Below are 24,188 nucleotides of genomic sequence, written 5' to 3'. Positions count from 1 at the left end.
CTTGTAAACATGTGATGATCTGTTGCTAATGTGACGTTATCTTAAGCGTAGGCTTCATTGGAGCACAGAGAACTTTAACTGCACGAACTTGCAGACCAATGGAAACGTCTTTTAATCAATGATGAGTATTAATTCCTCCTGGTTTTGGAGGTGAGTGAGCACATCTTAAATTTGTATTGAATACCAAGGACCAGTTCATGACACTGACCGATAATTATCAACTTACTCACAAATCAAGAAGAGAGACATAAGATAAAAGCATCTAGGCCCCCATAAGATTAGGTTATTTTCCGAAGGTATGGCTTCTGCGTTTGTTACAATAGAAACAGAACTGTATTTTCAAAATTGATTGACCGAAATCTTAACAAGCTTACAATTCCCTGGGTTCTCGAATTTCTTACAGATAGAGCAAAATAAATTCAATTAGGAAAACACATGTCCTTGCAGATATCGGTGCTCCCTAGGGTTGCGTGCTATCACCTATATTATAATAAACAATGGAGAAGTCAAGAACTGAAATATCTTTGATAAAGTTTGCAAATTCACCGCTATGCAAAGCCTTTTCATAAATGGCAGTGAAGTGAAGTGGTCTGCAAAGAAGAGTTGATAGTCTTGTGTGGCAATCACCACTTAGGCCAATGTGAAGAAACTAGTTATTGAATTACAGGAGGTGAATGAACCAAATGAATCATTAAAGCTAGATGACCAAAATAGTCCCGACAGTTCCTCAATACCCAGTCCTTAGTGTAATGGTGACTGTCTCATACTAAATAGACATAAGGCGTGCAGACGGACTTATTGTTTTTATTTGGATAATATAGAATAAATATTTCCCTTTGAACACCATTTTAAAAAGCAGTTAGAGAAAGTATAGGCGGTAGCCCAGAAAATTATTTTACAGGGCATTGTGAGATATGATCAAAAATAAAACTTGAGCTTTGAGCTTTAATATATAGCAATATCCAATAAACGTGCTCAACGAGCTTTACAAGGGGTTCCTAGCCAACAGCAACACTTAACTTGTAGATCGAGACATGACGCCAGTTAGGCGATAATACATTTTTTCCCGACAGAGACAGCACTGTTAACGGCCAGATACTCATTTTACATCTGAGTAAGATGAGAGAATGTGAGTAAAGAGCCTTTTCCAAGGGCTCGACTATGCACCGCCCACAGCGTAACTCGAACCCATGAACCTTCCTATCCGAAGGCGAAGGTCATACCACTAGACCATATAGCCGCTCTGAAAATCAGTGTGCAGAGCAGTTAGAGAAACTATCAACATGTTGTTTGTGGAACAGCATGGGGAGGCAATTTTTCACTAACCGACAGTATTCTGTGACTGATTTTGATCATTCTGATTGCTTGTTTGAAAAGTCTTGTTTTAGAAAAACAACTAAAGTGGGAGATGATCAGCAACAGCTATTAAACCTGTTAATAAAATTATTTTACAAGGCATTATGAGATATGATCAAAAATAAAACTTAAGCTTTGAGCTTTTATATAGAGCAATATCCATTACATGTGCTCAAAGCGCTTTACAAGGGTCCCTAGCCATCAGCAACACTTAGATCGAGACATGACGCCTGTTAAGCGATATTACATTTTTTTTCGGACAGATACAACGACTTTATCTTAGGAAAGGTCGTCCTTTCTCTATTTTAACAACAACAACAACAACAACAACAACAACAACAACAAAACGTAAAAATATAAAATATCATACGTTTTTCCTGCCGTCCAGTTTCAGACTTTAGCAGCAAGTATTAGAAATGTTCATTACTTTGATAGTTTCTCTATTTTCCAAATTATAATGAAAATATTTACTGTTTAACTAATCGTTCTAATACGCATTTTTTATCACTCTTAAATGTTGAAAATATACATAAGACAATTCTGTGAAAAAGCCATATTGTATGAATATGACAATTTACTCTTCATTATTATTTTTATTTTTAAAAAATCCATTTGACCTATCCACATCATCACCGTCATCATCATCATCATCATCATCATCATCATCATCATCATCATCATCATCATCATCATCATCCTCAACACAATTATTATAATTATCATCATCATTATCATTATATCATCATCATGCATTCGTGGAATGATCTGCCAGAGCATATGAAAACAGAGACAGATTTGAATAGGTTTGAGAGACTATTACAACAAAGTTCGCAGCTTCATAGACTTGTTCAGACCTGTTTTATGTTCTCGTACATAAACCCCAATATTTATTAAAACTGTAAGACATGTCGATTTTTATGTAAAACAGTTAGTATTTAATTGATATGTAATTACCGTATTTACAGTAAAGATTCTCATGTCGCTGAAAAGCCTAAAAGGGTTTACTGATTTTATTAAGAAACCATACATTACTTAATTTCATTTTTCATTATTATTTTGATAGGTTTTTTTTTGTTGTTATAGTTGTTGTTTTTGTATAAAAGATGTATGCGGATGTGGCTTTTACTGACAATAAATAATTTATTCAAAATCATAATTAATAATGATAATATCAGTTATGGCAAATCAACCATAAATATATTTCAATCTCATATGATATCAATTTTCACTGTCTAGAAGGATTTATCAGTTTTTATTATTCATTTAAGAATATATATATATATATATATATATATATATATATATATATATATATATATATATATATATATATATATATAGAGAGAGAGAGAGAGAGAGAGAGAGAGGGAGAGAGAAAGAGAGAGAGAGAGGAGGGGAGAGAAAAGAAAGAGAGATAAATAGATAGAGAGAGAGAGAGATAGAAAGAGAGAGAGAGAGAGAGAGAGAGAGAGAGAGAGAGAGAGAGAGAGAGAGAGAGAGAGAGAGAGAGAGAGAGAGAGAGAGAGAGAGAGAGAGAGAGAGAGAGAGAGAGAGAGAGAGAGAGAGAGAGAGAGAGAGAGAGATCAGTATGCATTTGCATTTCTTCTACTTCGAAAGCTTAACACAATACAATACGACATGTAACTCCACCGAAGGCCATTCAATGTTATTCTTTCTCTTCGTCAAAATACACGGGTTGACAGACATACACACATAACAATCACCATAATCGCGATAGTTGCTTTACTTACTACACACACAGCAGGCGGTAGTAGCTACTTTTTTTTAAAACGTTATTATGTGTTGTGGTAATGTGCTGTCCTTACTGCCCTTGTACGTCTCGCGGTTGGTCGCGATCACCATTAACCAGTTAAACGCTGTTGTCTGGAAAGACACATCAAAATTAGCCTGAAAAGTCCATCAAATATTGACGCCGAGGTTCCAGTTTTGAGAGTGTTTGCCATTTAAATCGATCTTACCAGACTACCGACAGTGAAGCGGTAAATGCTCGATATTCATAAAATTCAATTCATAACTTGAATTTATAATATTGACACCACACTGTCGTTTCAATGCTACATGCCTATCTTAACATAAAGTTATCGTTTCGGCTATGTGGTTTTGTGGTATGACATTCGCTTTCGGATCTGAAGGTCCTGGGTTCGAGCCTCGCTCGGCGCATATTTGAGTCCTTGGAAAAGGCTCTTTACTCACTTTCTCTCATCGTACTCGGGTGTCAAATGAATACATGGCCGTTAACAGCGTTATCTCTGTCCGAAAAAATTGTATTATCGCCTAACGTCATGTCCCGTCCTACACGTTAAGTGTTGCTGTTGGCCGGGATCCCTTGTAAAGCGATTTAAGCACGTTTAGTGGATAATGCGCTAGATAAATGCTCGTTTATTTTTTGTTGTTTTTTGGGGGGGGGGTTTTACATTTACAATATTACACCACACTGTCTTCAATGCTACATGCCTATCTTAACAGGAAGTAATCGTTTCTCCAGTTTAAAGATAAATAATATTGTTAATTTTTTTAAATAAACAGTTACCTGCCGTACTCGGGGGAAAACTCGTATTTAAAAATTTGGCCAGAAAACGTGTCCTTCAAATATATATCGATTTAAATTACCCTCATCTTGCCAAAGACTCTAAAATCTGGGACCTCGCGAAGTCCCAGGTTTTTAACGCGTGTCTTTCCAGATTACGGCAGTTAACTAGTTAATCGACTCGACCAGCAGCATAGCGACCTTTAGGACATGCCAAATTGCCGAATCAGTAAGCCCGCAATTTACTTGTATGTTTTGTTGTTTTGACACAGAGGTGGGAAGAAGGCAATTGATACCGTGCGTTTAGGTGAAATACTCACAAAATCCGCCAGCTATATTGTTTCAGACCAAAACAGAAAACTGTGGGCTTTTTACGTTTAGAGTCGGGCTGATATATAATCTAGTGAGAACTAATCACTAACAAACTGACTAAAAATAATAACAAAGAGCTGATTGGCGTCAATTTCGTTCTTTCTTTTGGACGTTGTTCAATTTGGGGTTTTTTTCATTCGTCTTTGTCAAAATTGTGAAAAGCGATCAGGATCTTGGGGTGGGGGTGATTGTTGAAACTATTGCCACTTTGAACTCATTATGCCCTTTAGCCGAATTGGCGGCTTTCAATTTAGAGGTGTAGCCATAGGCTACCACGACTACTACTACAAGCTCTTTGTTATTGTTTTTAGACAGACATTTTTTATGATTAGTTCTCACTATATTACATCGATCAGACTATAAACGTTCAAGGTTAAGTTTTGTGTTGGTACATTATACCCGGAGGGCGGATGTTGTGCTTATTTTACCTAATCATGGCATGGCATTAATTTTTATAAAAGTGTAGCGTTGTAGGTTTCAAAAGTATGTTGAGTCAAAACTGTGTGATAAATCCCGATAAGTGAAGTCTAGCTTGGCATGAACAGAGGGTTACTATGATCGTACTATGCGTCTGCTTGTTCCCAAAGATCTAAAATAAAACTTGAGCTTTCATACAGAGCAATATCCACTAAACGTGCTCAAAGCGCTTTACAACGGGTCCCTGGCCAACAGCAATACTTAACGTTTAGGATGTGACATGACGCCTGTTAGGCAATATTCGGACAGATACAACGCTGTTAAAGGCCAGGTACTCATTTTACCCCTGAGTACGGTGAGAAAATGTTAGTAAAGAGTCTTTTCAAAAGACTCAACTATGCGCAGATCGAGGCTCGAACCCAGCACAAGACCACATAAACAAACCGTGAGTTGTATTCAAGAGTTCAACCAATGAGGTCACCTGTTTCCTTTAGCACTACCAACGACAACTCAGCTTCTAATGAGTTGTGAGTAGTGCTCAAGGAAACAAGTGATCCCATTGGTTGAACTATTAACTACAACTCACGATTTGTTTGGGTATTTTTTGTTAATTTTTTTTTTTTTTGTGGCCAAAGACGTGTCTTTTGACATCATTTTTTGGTCGGTGTCAGACAATAGATAGTTCGAAGATGACGTCACTCAGGCCTTTGTTATTGTTTTTGCCATCCGCGTTTGTGAGTTGTTCTCACTAAACTGTATTAACCAGACTATAAAAGTTCATGGTTACACATAGTTTGTGTGTTGGTCCGTTATACTTCCGGATGGCAATGTTGTGAACTCCTTGGCCAAGCGCATTCTATCTATAGACAGAACGAAGTTGACGTCACCCGGGTCTTTGTTATTGTTCTTTGCATCCACGTTCATGAGTAATTCTCACTTAACTGTATTATCCATTATCCAGACTATAAACGTTCATGGTTACACAGAGTTTTGTGTGTTGGCCCCTTATACTTCCGGATTGCCAATACACAGAATTATTTGTAACCTTTACCCTTTATAGATAGTATGCGCTTGGCGAAGAAGCTCATAACATTGCCATCCGGAAGCATAACGGAACAACACACAAAACTGTGTGTAACCATGAACTTTTATAGTGTGGGTGATACAGTTTAGTGAGAATCACTCACAAACGCGGATGGCAAAATACAATAACAAAGGCTTGATTGGCGTCATCTTCATTCTATCTATAGATAGAACGAAGAAGACGTCATTCAGGCCTTTGTTATTGTTTTGTGCCATCCATGTTTGTGAGTAATTATCACTAAACTGTATTAACCATACTTTTAACGTTTCAGGTTACACATAGTTTTGTGTGTTGGTCCATTATACTTCCGGATGGCAATGTTGTGAGCTTCTAAGCCAAGCGCATACTATTTATAATCTGGTTCATACCAAGTGAGAATCACTCATAAAAGCGGATGGTAAAAAACAATAACAAAGACTCGAGTGACGTCAACTTAATTCTATATATAGATAGTATGCGCTTGACTAAGAAGATCATAACATTGCCATCCGGAAGTATAACGGACCAACACACAAAACTGTGTGTATCCACGAACGTTTCTAGTCGGGTTAAAACAGTTCAGTGAGCATTACTCATAAACGCGGATGGCAAAAAAACAATTACAAAGACCTGAGTGACGTCATCTTCGAACTATCTATAAGTTAACGATGGCTACAATCGAGATCAGGGCATGTCAAGTCGGTTAGCATCCTCTCACTCGTGTCTATTTGTAACCAGTTGGGTGATTACTTATAATTTCTCAAACAGGCTGTAAACTTTGAAGGTAACGCATACCATCAATAGATGTTGAGCGCTTGGCTAAGAAACTCACAACATTGCCATCCGGAAGTATAACGGACCAACAAATTAAAGTATGTGTAATCTTGAACGTTTATATTAATACAATTAAGAATTGAGAACAACTCATAAACATGGATGGAAAAAAAATAACAAAGATATGAGTGACGTCAACTTTGTTCGATCTATAGATAGTATGCGCTTGGCTAAGAAGCTCATAACATTGCCATCCGGAAGTATAACGACCAACACACAAAACTGTGTGTATCCATGAACGTTTATAGTCAGGTTAATACAGTTCAGTGAGCATTACTCATAAACGCGGATGGCAAAAAATAGATAGTATGCGCTTGGTTTAGATGTTCACAACATTGCCATCCGGAAGTATAACGGACCAACACACAAAATTATGTGTAACCATAAACGTTTATAGTCTGGTTAATACAGTTTAATGAGAATTACTCATAAACGCGGAAGGCAAAAAGCCATAACAAAGACCTTCATTCTATCTATACTCAAATGTTATGTTTACCTTGACATTGCATGCGCAAAGTACTTCTTGTTTCGATTTATCATTTAAGTCTCAGTTTATAGATGGAACGAAATTGACGTCCCTCAGCTCTTTGTTGTTTTTAGACAGGCATTCTAATGATTAGTTCTGACTAAATTCTATCAATCAACGTTTAAAGTTACACAAATGTTGTGTGTTGGTAGGTTTTATCCGGCTGGTGGATATCATGGGTATTTTAACTAAACGCATGACATCAATAGTTTGTTAAAAGGGCTTTACTGAGAAATAATCGCCCAAATGGAGGTCTAAAAAAAAACAATAAAAAGAAGACCTGAGAGGCGGCAACTTAATACATTTTCGACTCCAGGGGCAGGAAAGATAAAAATATATTAAAAAAGACTTACCATTACAAGATTCAGGTAAAACAATTTGAGTGAAACGACACACTCCTGTGCCAATAATGATGATATTGGTGAGAGTATTTTATTATGACTGAGATGATCGTCGTCCATCTTTCTTTCTCTTCCTCATTTCACCACCTCATTCAGTACATTATTATGACCAAACACATCTCAAGCACGGTATCCGATTTTTTTGTAAAACGTCAAGCAAATGAATGGTTATCCACCTCCAATAATATTCATAATCGTTGACGGTTTGTCAGTCAGACTGTGTAGTTTGTCGGTAGTGAGTTATACTCCAACAATAACAATAATTAATATAATTATTATTATCACTCTGGCAGTGTTAAATAGGGTAATATATTATATGTCTCAGTGCCGTATCCGAGAAATGGATGAGATTTCTTTGCAGGATCTGAAGAAGAAAATGAAAAAAAAAACCTCTTGTTAAAAGTTATTTGGTGGAAAGTGTTGCGCTCATGCTTAAGCGTGTGTGTTAGGGGAAAAAAAAAAAAGGGGGGGGGGGGGGGATCAAAGCAAAGCGTGGCTCCTAAAGCCACATTTAAAAGGCCTCTAAAATAATGAATAATGGAATTTTGTAACGAAAACACAGATTTCTATTTCAAAACCAAAATTATTTTAATCAAAAGCTGATACATGGTATTAAAATGACGTATCTGCTGTAATTTCGTCTAAAGACTAAAGAGCATGGACTTGAAGAAAAGGCCTGACCATAGACGAAGCGCTAAAGATTTGAGATGCAACTAAAGAGAACTACCCAGACTGCTAACAATGTCATCATCTATTAATCACTGCAGCAAAAGTAAGTCAAAGGAACGGTTCTTAATAACATTTTAAAAATGAAATATGTTTTGCAATTGATACTTTGATAAGTAAAAGCTTTTTTTTACCTTTACCGCGCCATAGTAAAATGGAAATCAAATGGACAATTTTTTTGCTTTACGTTAATAGTCTGGGCTCTATTTAGTCGCCCGACGCGGAGTAGATGTAATAATTTTTAAAACTTTATCTATAATCGCATACTCTTATCTGTTCCATGTTAAATTCAACAATTATATCTCCAACCCGAAAAAGGGGAAAGAAAAGAAAAGAATAAACAAGGGCTCCTTTAAAGTACATGGCGAAATTCAACTTTCAAAGATTCGTACAGCAAAAAGACGCAATGTAAATGTTTTGTTTTGATACCATCAATAACTAAATCACGTGACTCTTCCAGTTTTCGTTTTAACTATCTAGAACTATTCTGGTATGGAGAAAGAAAAAAAAAAGAAAAAAAAGAGACGTAGAACGTCTGGTCGAGAATCAGAAGGTCTGAGGTTTGATCCCCATTCCAGGAAGACTGATTTTTTGGGATGTTTTTTTTTTTCTTGTATTTTTCTGTCTCGCTTTGTCTGGCACCTTTCATATACACTTGTTCAGATCTTTATCTTACACCAGACCATACGACCTTATTCTCAATTAACACACGGTTTGGTAACTATCCCGCTGATAGGCATGTAACCTACGTTGGGTGACTAAATAAAAAATCTAATTCTAATCTTTTAAATTATCCGTGTAATTCAAAGACTACCTTACTCCTTTTCAATTCAACATAAACAACGACTACGAATCCTGTCCTGGTAATACCCTAGTGGCATATGTTCAAGTTCTCACACACTCATAAAGAGCAATACATAGTAAACGTATCGTAGTTACAAGTGAGGTCCGAAATAAATAAAAGTGTTGCAAAAGTTTCAAATATTTTAGAAATTTAAAAATTTTAATTAATTGGATTCAATAGTCGGATGTCACGTCCGTCCAGCAACGAGCAGCTTGTTTCTAAACAAAGAAAATTCGTACTTTTTATTCTTCATGCTGGCTAGAACGTTTTCACATATCGTGTGATCAGAATGTATAAAAGTCAAAACATGATCAGATTTAAAATGTTTTTCTCCTCAGAATACACTTTTATGCTCGTTGGAGAAATATTTCATAAGGGCGTCCGCCATTGTTCCGATAGTTTAGAACCAGTTACTAAGTTACTCTGCATCATGACGAGGGCAGTGACGTCACGACTGTTGTAGCCTATTGTGTATAGATAGTTCGAAGATGACGTCACTCGGGCCTTTGTTATTGTTTTTGCCATCCGCGTTTGTGAGTTGTTCTCACTAAACTGTATTAACCAGACTATAAAAGTTCATGGTTACACAGAGTTTGTGTGTTGGTCCGTTATACTTCCGGATGGCAATGCTGTGAACTCTTTGGCCAAGCGCATTCTATCTATATTGACGAAAGCTTCAAAGTCAGCTCATTTTCTTTCCTCTCCTTCCTTCCTTATCTATTTTTTTCTTTTCTTTTTTTTTTTCGTGACGAAACTGGGGACAATTTCGTTGGATAATTAATTAAAGCATTTACATGGAAGAGTAACTGGGAAAAGGAAATCACAAGATGTGAGTATGAATAAACGTATCAGACTTCGACTTATCCAAAATCTATAGATAGTTCGAAGATGACGTCACTCAGGTGTTTGTTATTGTTTTTGCCATCCGCGTTTATGAGTAATTCTCACTAAACTGCATTAACCAGACTATAGACGATCATGGTTACACATAGTTTTGTGTGTTGGTCCGTTATACTTCCGGATGGCAATGTTGTGAACTTCTTAGCCAAGTGCATATAGATGTTGTGCGCTTGGCTAAGAAACTCACAACATTGCCATTCGGAAATATAAAGGATCAACACACAAAACTATATGTAACCTAAAACGTTTAGAGTCGGGTTAATACAGTTTAGTGAGAATTACTCATAAACGTGTATTTAAAAAAAACAATAACAAAGACCCGAGTGACGTCAACTTCGTTCTATCTATAACAGTGAAATCTCGTTGTAATGGGATGGCAGCACCAATACGTACGACATGCTGACTTTTCTTTTTTGTTACCGATGTCTCAAATAAATGACAAAAGAGGAGATAATGAACTCCTGCCAGGAACAAGACAGGTCTTGGTTGTTTGTTATTATGTATTTATCTTTTCATTTATATACATTGTTTTGTTTCGTTTTTTTTTTTTGTTGTTGGGCGTTTGATGTTTTGTTTTAGGTTATTTTGTTTGTGTTTTGTTGGGGTTTTTTTGGTTTTTTGTTTGAAAGGGCGGGGGGGGGGGGGGTAAAAAGAGATTTAACGGCACTTGCAACACACATGGGTCATTAAAGTGCCGGGAAAAATGAAACGATTGATTTAGATAAAATGGGAAAAAAGAGTAAACGAAAGAGGGAAAGGACGTCTCTATCAAGACAGACAAAAATAATCGCTTCATCAGGATTTTGCCGAAAATGAAAACAACCTAGTTACTATTAACAATTCATAACGTAAATTAGCAGATAAACTCAAAACATCTAACAGAGGGATGATTTTATACACACCTCTCACAACACAATGAATGACAACAGTGGCCCAATGATATTTGATCTCCAACACTAGATTGTCTATCGCCCTTCGAGTACAAGAATACACAGTCCGTTTAGATTTAAAATTAAAGACAGAGGCTATCGAAAACCTGGAGGGCTTTTTGGGTCTCTAGGAAATATTTGTAGGTAGAAGTAAAAGAAGATACAGACCAAAACTAAGATCTTTTTTTTTCCAAATCCAACAACATCATACTAGAGTTATTAAATGCTGCTGAAACATGGAGGCTGGTCAAGTACATCTGCAAATAGCTTGACACGTTCAAAAACAAGTTCTGGAGGACGATACCTGAGGTTATTTTGGCCAGACACCATTCAGTGACTTGATGAAGAGTAGAGTACATTGCTTGAGCTTGCATATCTCTTCTAAGAGAAAAAGATGGAGATAGCAGTCGCCCAAAGATGGACGCCAAGAGAGCAATGGAGAGAGGCAGGAGACCATTGAAGACGTGGAGACGGATCCTGAAGCAAAAGTGGGTGTTGGGACAGATGTCAAGATGGCAGCAGACCGTGATGGTTGTCGGTCTTATGTGCAGTTGATTCACACGAAGATAAAGTAAGTAATTAAAAAGTAAAAAGTAACTATTTGACTAATTCAAAATAAGCATTTTTGTGACGGTGTTTGAGATTTTAATGATGCAATGTTGAAATTCATAGAAGGAACGAAATTGACGTCACTTTGCTCTTTGATTTTGTTTATAGACAGCCATTCTAATGATTTGTACTCGCTTTATTCTATAACTCAGACTATGAACATTAGTGTTACACACATTTTGTGTGTATTGTTACGTTATATCCAGCTGGCGGATGTTGTATTTTACATAAACACATAACAGCGAAATGAAGAAAAGAGGAAACGAGATAAGGAATAGCCATGAAAATGAACATCAACCCAACCAATGTGTTTTCACCCTTTACCAGTATTTGCATTGCGTTTATCCAAAAAACTCATAACATCCACCAGCCGGATGTGACGTACCAACACACAAAACAATGTGTGACCTTAAACGTTTATAGTCTGATTGATAGAATTTAGTGAGAACTACTGATAAAAGGGCTGGTGAAACAATACCAAACAGGTGAGTGACGTCAATTTCGTTCTATCTATAACTGGTAAACCTCTTTCTTTCATGATTCTATTGGGTCTTTTTCTGAATTCAACGCTTCTTCTTATAACAGTTTCATAATCCTATTAATTAAACTCCAGTCAACTTTTCATGTTGTAATCATATTGACTAATAATTTACCCGAAGCGTATGGAACGACGACCATTGTCAGTAAACGGTGATATCTCTCTCTCTCTCTCTCTCTCTCTCTCTCTCTCTCTCTCTCTCTCTCTCTCTCTCTCTCTCTCTCTCTCTCCCATCTTTCTCTGTCACCTCTCTCTACCTCCCTCCTCCCCCCTCTCCCTCTCTCTTCTCTATTTCTACCTCTCTCTACCTCCCTCTTTCCCCCATCTCTCTCTCTCTCTCTCTCTCTCTCTCTCTCTCTCTTCTATATATATATATAATATATATATATATATATATATATATATATATATATATATATATATATATATATCCCTCCCCTTCTCTCTCTATTTCTACCTTTCTCTAGCTCCCTCCTTCCCCCCCCTCTCTCTCTCTCTCTCTCTCTCTCTGTCTCTCTCTCGCTCTCTCCCTCTCTCTCTCCCTTTACACAGCACTGAACGATCAGTTTAAAACAATCAAAATCATAGAACACAACCCATGCTAATAATCTGTCAATGAGTCGTAAAAAAAACTTGTGTTACGAGGACTGGAGTCGAGCAAGGTTAGATAGGCCTAAAGTGCCAAAATTAATGTATCTACCTACACAATGAGTGAGGCGACAGGTGATGTTGTTACTGTTATTGACATACCTATTGTTTTGTTTTTTTTTTTCAATCGAGTCTTGGGTACAATGGTGATAGTTGACTGTGATAGAATAAACAAGATTGGCCATAGGAACGGTCGTTGAAATGCATAACAAATAATAAAGTAATCCAAATAACCGAAGTCGTGGAGTCAAGGGCACATTGTTTTGCTGTTTTGTGTATGTGTGTGTGTGTCCTTTTGGGAGCGTGTTAGAAAAGCAGAGATATCTATAGCACACCATGTCTAGGGTAGCTCTTCATTCGGGATACTTGTCATTTATAACAAACACTAATCGATGACTATCGAGATAGTTGAAGTCAGTTGTAGCATGTCGCGGACCAGTTGTTCGTGTCGTTATCGCTGCCTCCTGTTGTGGGTTATTTATATTTTACAACGAGTAGCCAAGCCCAGCGTAGTGACTGTTTTGTGTTTTCGGAATGTGTAAAGTGTGTTAAATCTGACACAGAGCCCCCCCCCCCCCTCCCCCCCCACCACACACACACACAAAAAGAAAAAAAGAAAAACAATTGCTATAGATAGTTCGAAGATGACGTCACTCAGGTCTTTGTTATTGTTTTTTGCCATCCGCGTTTATGAGTAATGCTCACTGAACTGTATTAACCCGACTATAAACGTTCATGGATACACACAGTTTTGTGTGTTGGTCCGTTATACTTCCGGAATGCAATGTTATGAGCTTAGCCAAGCGCATACTATCTATAAGTATAGATAGAATGCGCTTGGCCAAGGAGTTCACAACATTGCCATCCGGAAGTATAACGGACCAACACACAAACTCTGTGTAACCATGGACTTTTATAGTCTGGTTAATACAGTTTAGTGACAACAACTCACAAACGCGGATGGCAAAAACAATAACAAAGGCCTGAGTGACGTCATCTGCATACTATCTATAGAAAGAACGAAGTTGGCGTCACTCAGGCCTTTGCTATTGTTTTTTGCCACCCATGTTCATGAGTTCATTTAACTGTATTAACCAGACTATAAACGTTCAATATTACACATAGATTTGTGTGTTGGTCCGTTATTTTTCCGGATGGCAATGTGAATTTCTCAGCCAAGCGCACAATATTTATATTATAATTTGATTGCTCCATAGTAGGTTCTGAAGGAACAAAGATAACGTCACTTAGCTTTTTGTTATTGATTTTGACAGCCTGTAACTGATAAGTTCTTACCAAATTAAATCAATCGGATTACAGATGGAACGAAATTGACGTCACTCAGATCTTTTTAGTATTTTTAAATAGTTATTTTAATTATTAGTTTTCACTTAATTCTTTCAGACTAATATAAACGTTTAAGGTTACACACAGTTGTATGTGTTGGTATGTTATATACGGCTCGTGGGTGTTGTATTTTACCTAAATGCATATTTCCAATAAAAGGTATGCTATATGCGGCTGGTGGATGTTGTGAGTATTTTACCTATACAACATAGTTCCAATAAATGTTAAAAGTTACACGCAGCTTTGTGTGTTGGTATGTTTAATTTGGCAGGCGGATGTTGTGAGTATTTTACCTAAACGGATAGCATCAATACTGTGATTTCATTTTTTCAAATCCGAGTCATATTGTTGTTTAAGATAAACAAAAGTTGCGTTCCTAACAAAAATATAGAATATACTGATAGAATGCAATTGATTCACAAAGACAATGACAAATCCTGAATGACAGTTACACAGACGTATGTGCATCCTAAACTACTTAGGATCTGTTAGAGGTAATTTGTTGTTAATGACAACAAACAGTTGAATGAGTCATTCGCATTCTATCTATCTACAATCTACCTACCATTTACAACATCAACCAACAGTCATGCAATTGTTTGCTGTGGGTTTAGCCAATAGATAGTATGCGTTTGGCTAAGGAGTTCACAACATTGCCATCCGGAAGTATAACGGATCAACACACAAAACTTTGTGGAACAATGAACGTTTATAGTCAGGTTAATAGTTTAGTAAGAAGAACTCATAAACGCGGATGGCAAAAAACAATAACAAAGACCTGAATGACGTCAACTTCGAACTAGTAATACTATCCGCAAGCTGGATCGAACGTACCAACACGTAAACCTTGAACGTTTATATCATCTTATTGATAGAATTTAGTGAGAACTACTCATAAAAATGGTTGGCTAAGAACAATAACAACTAGTTGAGTGACGTCAATTTCATTCCAGCTAATCCAATCAACTAAATGGACCAGTAAGCTGAGTTGGTTTCGATATAAACATTAAAAATAAGAAAGACCCCTCAGTCAAACATTCATCTTGGGTACCAGTTTCTCTAATGTGTATTAATCTTTGTTTAAAATAAGCTAAATGTATTCACACACAAAAATATTCAATTCATTATCTGGATCTCTGGTTGTTTTGATTCAATTATTAATTATCAGTTAAAAAATCAGTAAAATGCTCACGGTTTTAATGGCAAAACAGCTAATATTTGTAACATGTGGAACGTCTGGATATAATTTTTTAAAGACTGAATATGATAAGAACAAGTCATATCTCTGATTGTCAATTATGTGGTAAGGCGTGAGCCCCATTTTCATTCTAGCTATATATTCCCATTTTTTAAAAAAAGGTTTGACGGGTTGAGTGGTTTTCTAATGACATAATATGGATTTAGTGTAATTATATACATACATACATACATACATACATACATACATACATACATACATACATACATACATACATACATACATACATACATACATAATATATATTCTAGTATAAGTCACATTTGTACATATTACTCCTACAACTATCAATCACCAACTAATTAGTCACATGGCTTTAATCACGCTACTTTCTTGTTATGTATTCATTGAGCGATATATTAAACATGGTAATATTCACAAATAATCATGTTCTGGAACGTGGGAAAAGCATGTTTTTACTAAAGAATCTAATCTAGGAAATATGAATCATGTTTATAACGACTAACGACCAACGTAGGTAGTATAGGGTACAATTCATCTTAATCTTGAATGTTAATCTTGCTAACAATAAAATGCCAAAGAACTCAACTTCATATGTATTAATAATCATTTTGTAATCAAGGACCAGAGTATTTTATAAAATAAACAGCAATAATATTAATAGAACGACATTAAACTATTAACGCAAGTGTTTCTGGCATAAAGCATTCCTTTTTATTTTTTATAACGCATTGATCAATGGCCAACAATTACACATTCTAACAATTGAACCATTATCAGGTATCTCAAAATGTTTTATTGCCTGGTAACCTTGAAAACAAAAAGCCATTGATAAAGTTCCAAAGGTTGGCTATCTAGGCTGCATTATCGTATCATCGTCTTTATCCTGCACGATCAAAAAACCTTGACTCGACAAGGTCTAGACAGAAACTAAGTAAATTAATCATTTCTAATAACAATAATAACCTCATAACACATGTCTTATAGATTAAATTCCATGCAATTTTTTTTTTTTTTGTTTTTGTTAAAAGAAAAAAATGATAACATTATTACAAGGCATGAAGTGAGAAAAGAGAGAATTATAAAAAGTTGTAAACAAAAGAGGGCAATAGAAAGCAAACGACAAAATAAATAGTGGAGATAAAACGAGTATTAAAAAATACGAACCCCAGCTCGTGAAAATGGAAAAAGAAGTCGAGGCCAAAAGTAGAGGGAAGCTTCGCATTCCAACCAGACAGACAGTGCAGTCACAAGAGGCAACCAGGGAAAAAATTATACGTGCGAGAAAGAGGGCCTCAAAAAAGAACTGCCTTGATGAGCCCGTGCTTTTCCCTTTTTTTTCACCCCTATCCCCCCATGCCCTCCCCGCCGGCCTCTTCATTCCTTTTCTCCTTCCGTCCTTCCCGTTGTTCGACAGCCAACAAAAACCACCACCATCCTCCCTCCCCCCCCTTTTTCCCCCTATAGCCCCCCCCCCCCCACCCTCTATAACTTTTTTTATCCTCGCTTTTTTTAACAACTACTTTTTTATCTCCAAACCCCCGTCTCGTCTGGCTGTTCGTTCCTCGGGTTCGCCCTCACCCCCCCCCCCCCCCCCCTTCAAACCTCTTCCATTCCTCTCTCCTCTTCCTCCCTCTCATCTTTCTGTTCACCCGTCTGTTCTCTACGTTGTGTGGCTTGTCAGTATTGGCAGCCACGCTCGCCTAGACCGCCTCTGCATATTTTTTTCTCTCCTCTTCTTTCGTGTTACTATATCATTACTGCTCCGGTTGAGAGGTCCACCTATCTCTGCTTCCGAAATATTTTTTTTAATCTAGTGGCCCCCCCCCTCTCTCTCTCTCTCTCTCTCTCTCTCTCTCTCTCTCTCTCTTCCTCTCTCCTATTCATGCCACGCGTTAAAGTAAAATACTCACATATTCCTGCCAGATGATACCTACCAACACACAAAAATTAGTAATCTTTAACGTTTATAGTGAGAACTAATCACCTAACTGGCTTTCTAAGAACGATGACAAAGAGCCGAAAGTCGTTAACTTCAGTCGTTCTATACTTCCCTTCCCTAAACCTTTTCCCATTCAGTCATTCAAGTCCGCGGACCCACGCACATGTAAATGCACTCACACTCACACTCACATGCAAATACATGTATACATATGTATGTAAATTTATTTAATATTATATTTACTTTTCTTCATGTGTTTACTTTATCAGCGATCACTTTCATTAACTTATCTTAATAAATCAAACACACTTTCCTCACACGATATACATATTAACGATACCTGTCAGAGATAAAAGCAAATGTTCTATTTGCTTTCAGTTAAATCAGGAATTCGTTCGCGTGGATGAAACATAACGTTTGAATTATCTTTTTCCTTTTAAAAAATGGATATATATTATGAATAATCATTATTATAAAAATAATATTACTCAAGGTCAGAGATTTACAAATCTCCATCCTTCTCCGTTGAACATTGGCTCTAGGCTGCCAGTTTGACATTTTAATCCAACTCAAATAAATAAATAAATAAATAGATAAATAAATAAATAAGTAGATAAATAAATAAATAAATAAATAAATAAATAAATAAATAAATAAATAGATAAATAAATAAGTATATAAATAAATAAATAAATAAATAAATAAATAAATAAATAAATAAACACATCCTAGGTTTTAAAAAAAAAACTCTTGACAATTGCTTTTTTTTTTTTTCATTTTATCCTAAATATATCAGTACGTAAAGAATCTAAATAATTGACAAATGAATACATATAGACCGACGTGCACATATTTGCAGGTCTGATAATCGACCGGAATTATGGGCATGATTCAACTTTTTTGCAATGGATAATATCTTGCGTTGGTTTGAGAGTGCTGGGGGGTACTGATAGTTCAGTTGGTAAAGCTCTCGCTTCAGACGCAAAGGGAACGAGATCGATCCCCAATTAAATTTAAGTTGTTTTTTTTCCGAACGACCCCCCCCCCCCACCCCCCTTCTCCTTGTCCACACAACAGTGATTGGGTAGCCGGGTCTGATAGATCTAGGGGAAAGTATTTTGCGTTAGACTAGCGTCCTAGCCAAAGGAGCAAGCAATCGCTATTGTCCGTTTCACACTATAGAAACCGGGATAAACTCAAGCTACATGGGCCTACATGAGAGTATTTCCATTACAACAATAAGCCCACAACAATATGGGTTATTACACGTACACATGAGTTCAAGTCGATATAGGTGGAATAAAATTGACGTCACTCAACTCATAGTTATTGGGTTTTTTTTGACAGCCATTTTAATGATTAGTTCTCACTAAATTACATCACTCAGACTATAAATGTTTACGGTCACACACAGTTTTGTGTGTTGGGACGCTATATCCGGCTGGCGGATGTTGTGAGTATTTTACCCAAACGCGTTGACTCCGACCACGAATCAGCACTAAAGATTTTTTTTTTCTGTAAATCCAAACCTTAAAATCTGGATGTCTTCTGTTGTAGAACGCGATTTTTAAATTTGATTTTATTATATTTTATTTTGTTTTTGTTTTTTGTGTGTGTGTTGTTTTTTTTTTTTTTTTTTTGTTTTTTGGGGGGTTTTTTTTGTTGTTGTTGTTGTTTTGTTTCGTTTTGTTTTGTTTTATTTTGTTTTGTTTTTTGTTTTGTTGTTGTTGTTTTTGTTTTGTTTTTTTTTTGTTTTTTTTTTTTTTTTTTTTTTTTTTTTTTTTTTGTTGTTTTTTTTGGGGGGGGGGGATGGTGGGAGGTTCCGTTATGTTAATGGGAGTTATTTTGATATTTTGTTTGGTTTGTTTAATCATTTTTTTTTGTTTTGTTTTGATTTGTTCTGTTTCCTTACATTTACAGCTATAGGTAAATTTGGTGTAGTGAAATAAAATGGTAATTTGTCAGACTACCAATTTCCTCTTCAATAATTCTTTTCTATTTGTTGTGAGAAAGTGAATTGGCAAGCTGTTCCATTTCGTTCCACTTTGTTTTAAAAATGGCGTCACACCCAAAATTAAATATTCATTTTCTAATGGAATGATTGTGTATTCTAGTATTCCACAGCGCAAAACAAATTACTTTTTTTCCCCCTTTGATTCATTTAACTATAGAAATAAACATAGACGTGCATATTAAAAATAGTATTTCAAAACTTTCACCATGCTCAATGCGCTTTCATTTGTGACCAAAATCGTCTCGAATTGGTACAATGTCGGGGTGAACCGGTCCAGAAATCCAACTTTAGCATTGAAGCGAAAAGGACTTCTAACTTCCAAGATTTTTACAAAGTCAAGAAACTTCTCCACAATAACGAAACGAAGTTAACACAAAGATTCATATATTATATTCAATATCGTACGGTTATGTGGTCTTGTGGTATGACACTCGCTTTCTGATCGGAAGGTCCTGGGTTCGAGCCTCGCTCGGCGCACAGTTGAGTCCTTGGAGAAATCTCTTTACTCACATTCTCTCGCCGCAGTCAGGTGTAAAATGAGTACCTAACCGTTTACAGCGTTGTCTCTCTCGGATAACATCGTATTATCGCCTAACAGGCGTCATGTCTCGTCCTACATGTGAAGTGTTGCTGTTGGCCAGGGACCCCTTGTAAAGCGCTTTGAGCACGTTTAGTGGATATTGCGCTTTATAAAAGCTCAATTTTTTTTTATTCCCCCGCAAATGGAACCAGTTTTCGTTTTCATGCCATACAAGTCATCTGGCAAGTATTCTTTTTTGTACTTGTGCACTCTATGTATCGTATCTTATCGAATCATTTAAGAGCTATTAATACTCATAGGTTTTAAGAACCTGTAAATTGCTCTATGAAAGTTTCATGCGTCGATACAATTTATTTTTTTAAAGTTATATAAACACTATTCATTGTTAATCTGACAATTTTGTGTAATATAATATACTATTCTTACACTCTTGCTAGTTGGAATTCCGGACGTGTTCCCAACCGCTGCACGAGCTTGCGAATGCACGTTGGGAACAAAGTTCGAATTCCAAAATGCAAGAGTGTAAGACATTATTTATTCCACCCATCAATCGATTCCTATCTCGTCATCTTTAAATAAAAGACATCTTCAAAAATATTCAAATGATGCTTCTTTTTAAAGAATCTCATTTTTTAGTGAAATTTACGCTTGATAATCTGACGTCAAAAGTTATTATTGTAAACATGATATCATTACCCGTTACTATTTAGGGAGAGGGGTGAAATAATCACGATTTAAAATTATCAAATATCTAATGCACAATAAATAAGTGTCATAGTCAATTTTCGTAGTAGAATATCATTTTCGCTATTTACTTTCATTTGACATGTCCAATTTTATACACTCGAGAGTTTCGATTACCCAAATTACCAAAAAAATGCATATAATATCCAATGTCATGTTACATTATCCATTGACATAAAATAATATGTTAGTAAGTTCATTGTCAATGGCATTCTAATAAATATCTTACAATTATCCAATGTGAGTAAAGAGTAAACGAACATTGTAGAAGGAAATAACCCTGGACCAGTTTTGAGGTGATTGTCACCAAACCTGAAACTGACCAAGCTTGTTACAGCTTGACTTTGTACATAGTACCACTCTGTTGCCATCGACGCCAGACAATAATTTTCATAAACTCCTTTAAAAAATATTACGAAATAATGTAAATTAATGACGTCATGCTTAGCCAGGCCTTGGCAACCGATTTTGAATCGTGACTGCAAGTTGTTGGAACTGAAATGAAACATGGCGATAGAATGCGTGTCTCTCTCTCTCTCTCTCTCTCTCTCTCTCTCTCTCTCTCTCTCTCTCTCTCTCTCTCTCTCTATCTATCTGTTGGGCTCAATCAGTTATTTGTTAATGTTTTAGAAAGCCATTTGGTGATTAGTTCTCACTAAATAATATCATTCAGACTATAAACGTTCAAGGTTACACATAGTTTTGTGTGTTGGTACAGTATATCCGACTGGCTGATGTTGTGAATTTTTACCTAAATGCATAGCATCAATATTTAAACATAGTGAACTAGATGGGCGTGTTTGAGTTTAATTTTAAAATCCTAGAATTGAGGAATTTTAAATAGATCTACGTGTATTTTCTGAAATTATTGGAAATAGAACCACAATTCTCACTCATCAATAAGGATTCTCATTTTAACTGGGATTTTATCAGTTTCCATTAAAAGTCGATTCCAAGCATCCGACTTTCCTGGGGTATTGTATGTACCGTTTTGGCACGACGGGTCACAAATGCATTTTGTTTGACCAGACCTGCCTACTAGAAAATTAAATCATTTGTAGCTTTTAGGAGATAAAAATAGCAGTCGCTATAGTTAACTTTATGGATCAATAATTTACCATCACAAGGATTAAATAACACTTCGAAATCCTTAAAATTATGAAGTCTTATATCATTTTCAATACGTTTTAATGGCTTTGATTATATGATTAAGAAGTTCTGAAATTGGAGCCAAAATTTCGTAATTCTACGAATTGTTAGAAGTCGCAGGCAATTCTGTTTGACCGAGCACACGAGTGGTATTAGGCTATAAATTAATACACTTTCCAACCAAAGCTTGTATATTGAAAAGTTGGCAAAAGACTGCATTTTATTATAATCTTATAGATCGTATATTGAAAATGTCATGGAACTTTGCACATCAATGGGGTTACTTATCCTCTTGGTGCTTGATCAGTACATAAAGCTGACACTGTGGAACGCCATCTTTCTCGGTTGGAAGCCATTTATTTGTCATCTGTCCCCAAGAACATCCGCTAGCTTTCATTTCTCTTTCGATGTTCCTTCTCCAGATCTCCAGCGGGCGGCCCCTTCTTCTCGTTCCCTGGGGGGTCCACCTGAGGGATATCCTGGGAATGGCACTCGAATCCATTCTGAGGGCATGTCCAGGCCACTTGTACCTTATCCTCTTTACAGCTTCAGATACTGGTTCAATTTGTGTGCATTTCGCAAGTTCTTTGTTTGAAATTACTTTTTGCCAAAACATCCTCAGGATCATTCTCAGGCATTTGTTTTGGAATGCATTTAGTTTGTTGGAGATGACGGTGCCTGTCAGTTTCCATGATTCGGACCCATAGAGGAGAACAGATAGTACATTTGTTTTGATTAAACGTAGATTTGTTTTGGTGGTGATTTTCCTTTATTTCCAGATTTTTCTGATTATTCTAAACGCTCTTCTCGCTTTCGTTAGTCTAACTTCGATTTCATCTTCAGAATTTCCATTTTGACTAATCCTGCTGCCAAGATAGGTGAAATAATTCACATCCTCAATGCCTTGGTTGTTTATGTTCAGAAATGTGTTTGAATTAGACTTCGTCCTTATCATTTTGGTCCAGTCAACATTTATATAGATAGAATGAAGTTTGCGTCACTCATGCCTTTGTTATTGATTTTTGCCATCCGCGTTTATGGGTAATTCTCACTAAACTGTATTAACCAGACTATACAAGTTCAAGGTTATACATAGTTTTGTGTGTTGGTCCGTTATATTTCCGGATGGCAAAGTTGTGAGCTTCTTAGCCAAGCTACTATCTATATGGGGCTAGCTTAAGAGCATTGTTGGCAACCAGTTGTGTTTCAGACTGTTTATCTGTGAAACTGTGGGTGAAGGATACAATGTCGTCTGCAAAGTCAAGATCTTCTAATGCCTTCGTAAATGCCCCCGGATATGGTACCGTTTTGACACAAAGGGTGACAAATGCATTTAATATGACTGACCACACGACAAAGTATTAGGCTAAAAATTGATAAAATGGTGTATTTCCAACCAAAGCTTTCACATTTCAAAGTTGACAAAAGACTGCATTTAATTTTCATTTTGTAGATCGTATATTGAAAATGTCATGGCATTTTACAAATCAATGGGGGTAGTGGCATATTATCATTGACTGACAGGCATGATATTAACCAGTTAACAGCGGTAGTCTGGAAAGACATGTATTTAAAAATTTGGCCGGAAAACTCGTCTTTCAAATATCGATCGATTTAAATGACCCATCTTGGCAAAAACGTTCAAACCATCGCGAGGTTCCAGGTTTGAGAGTTTTTTGGGGGTTTTTTTTGTTGGTTTTTTTTTTGTTTTTTGTTGTTTTTTTTTTTTTTTTTTTTTTTTTTGGGGGGGGGGGGGGGGGGTTGGTTTTTTATTTTTTGTTGTTTTTTTTTTTGGTTTGTTTTGCCAAGATGAGGGTCGGTCAAATTGATCGATATTTGAAGAACGAGTTTTCTGGCCAAATCTTTTTATACGTGTCTTTGTAGGGTACGGCAGTTAGCTGGTTAACAGCGTGTTATTAAAAGGGCGTCCACAGCGACTCACTCAATCGAATGCTTTCTCTCCGTTCTCTGGAAAAATACGTATTTATAAAGTTGCTCCAGAAAACTCATCCTTCAAGTATTTACCACATCATAAATTGGTCTTTTGTTTGCATACCACGTCATCAGTTAGTCGGAAAACACTTTATATCCGACCCGTATTTTAATAGGAACAAAGAAGAAAGGAGGTATTGTGAAAGAGTTACCTCAGTTCATATTGAAATACAGCCTATCGTCTTTAATCATTATCTCCAATGATTAAAATTCTAATTTTCCTAACTGATAAATGATTTGCATGATTATTTCCAAAGTGAATATCGGCCCAATCATCATTAATAATCTCAACCCAGCTAGATCCTAACTTTAACCCTGGATGCCATTGCGAAAGCTTTCTTTTTTTATAACAGAATTTCGAAGATCTTACGTTTTGTTTGTTTCTTTTTAAGGGTTTTACAGCGCTTGCAACACATTTAGATCATATGAGTGCCATGTCTCACGTTTTAAATAACGTCTCAAGAATAGAATTTGTTGTCATATACCCTTGATGATAACTCTTTTTCTTGATTAAATCTTCAACATGTAG

The 24,188-nt window shown here is 36.3% G+C and overlaps 2 protein-coding genes across 25 annotated transcripts in view; one reads left to right on the top strand and one right to left on the bottom strand.

Annotated features, from left to right (window-relative positions):
* LOC144970990 (uncharacterized) overlaps positions 1 to 16,666 on the bottom strand; it is a 74,941-nt gene extending 58,275 nt beyond the window's left edge. For 16 of the 24 annotated variants that reach the window (XM_078911243.1, XM_078911247.1, XM_078911254.1 and 13 more), the window contains exons 1-2: positions 16,445 to 16,562; positions 7,470 to 7,881 (exon numbers count right to left, since the gene is read on the bottom strand). The gene's annotated coding sequence lies outside the window, so the exon portion shown is untranslated. Of the gene's footprint in view, positions 1 to 7,469; positions 7,882 to 12,813; positions 13,128 to 16,444 lie in introns of those variants that run through there. The other 8 variants (XM_078911258.1, XM_078911245.1, XM_078911261.1 and 5 more) reach the window with 7 other exon arrangements.
* LOC144970992 (uncharacterized) overlaps positions 11,378 to 24,188 on the top strand; it is a 47,903-nt gene continuing 35,092 nt past the window's right edge. Inside the window, exon 1 of the mRNA XM_078911269.1 lies at positions 11,378 to 11,487. Within this exon, the coding sequence (XP_078767395.1) occupies positions 11,429 to 11,487 (59 nt within the window). The 5' untranslated portion in view covers positions 11,378 to 11,428. The remainder of the gene's footprint in view (positions 11,488 to 24,188) is intronic.

The sequence above is a fragment of the Berghia stephanieae genome, chromosome 4 (genome assembly GCF_034508935.2).
Source record: "Berghia stephanieae isolate SIO BIC M18660-M18661 chromosome 4, UCSD_Bste_1.3, whole genome shotgun sequence".
Taxonomy (NCBI): domain Eukaryota; kingdom Metazoa; phylum Mollusca; class Gastropoda; order Nudibranchia; family Aeolidiidae; genus Berghia; species Berghia stephanieae.
Note: the sequence above shows the minus strand (reverse complement) of the source record. Positions and strands in the feature narration are given on the sequence as shown.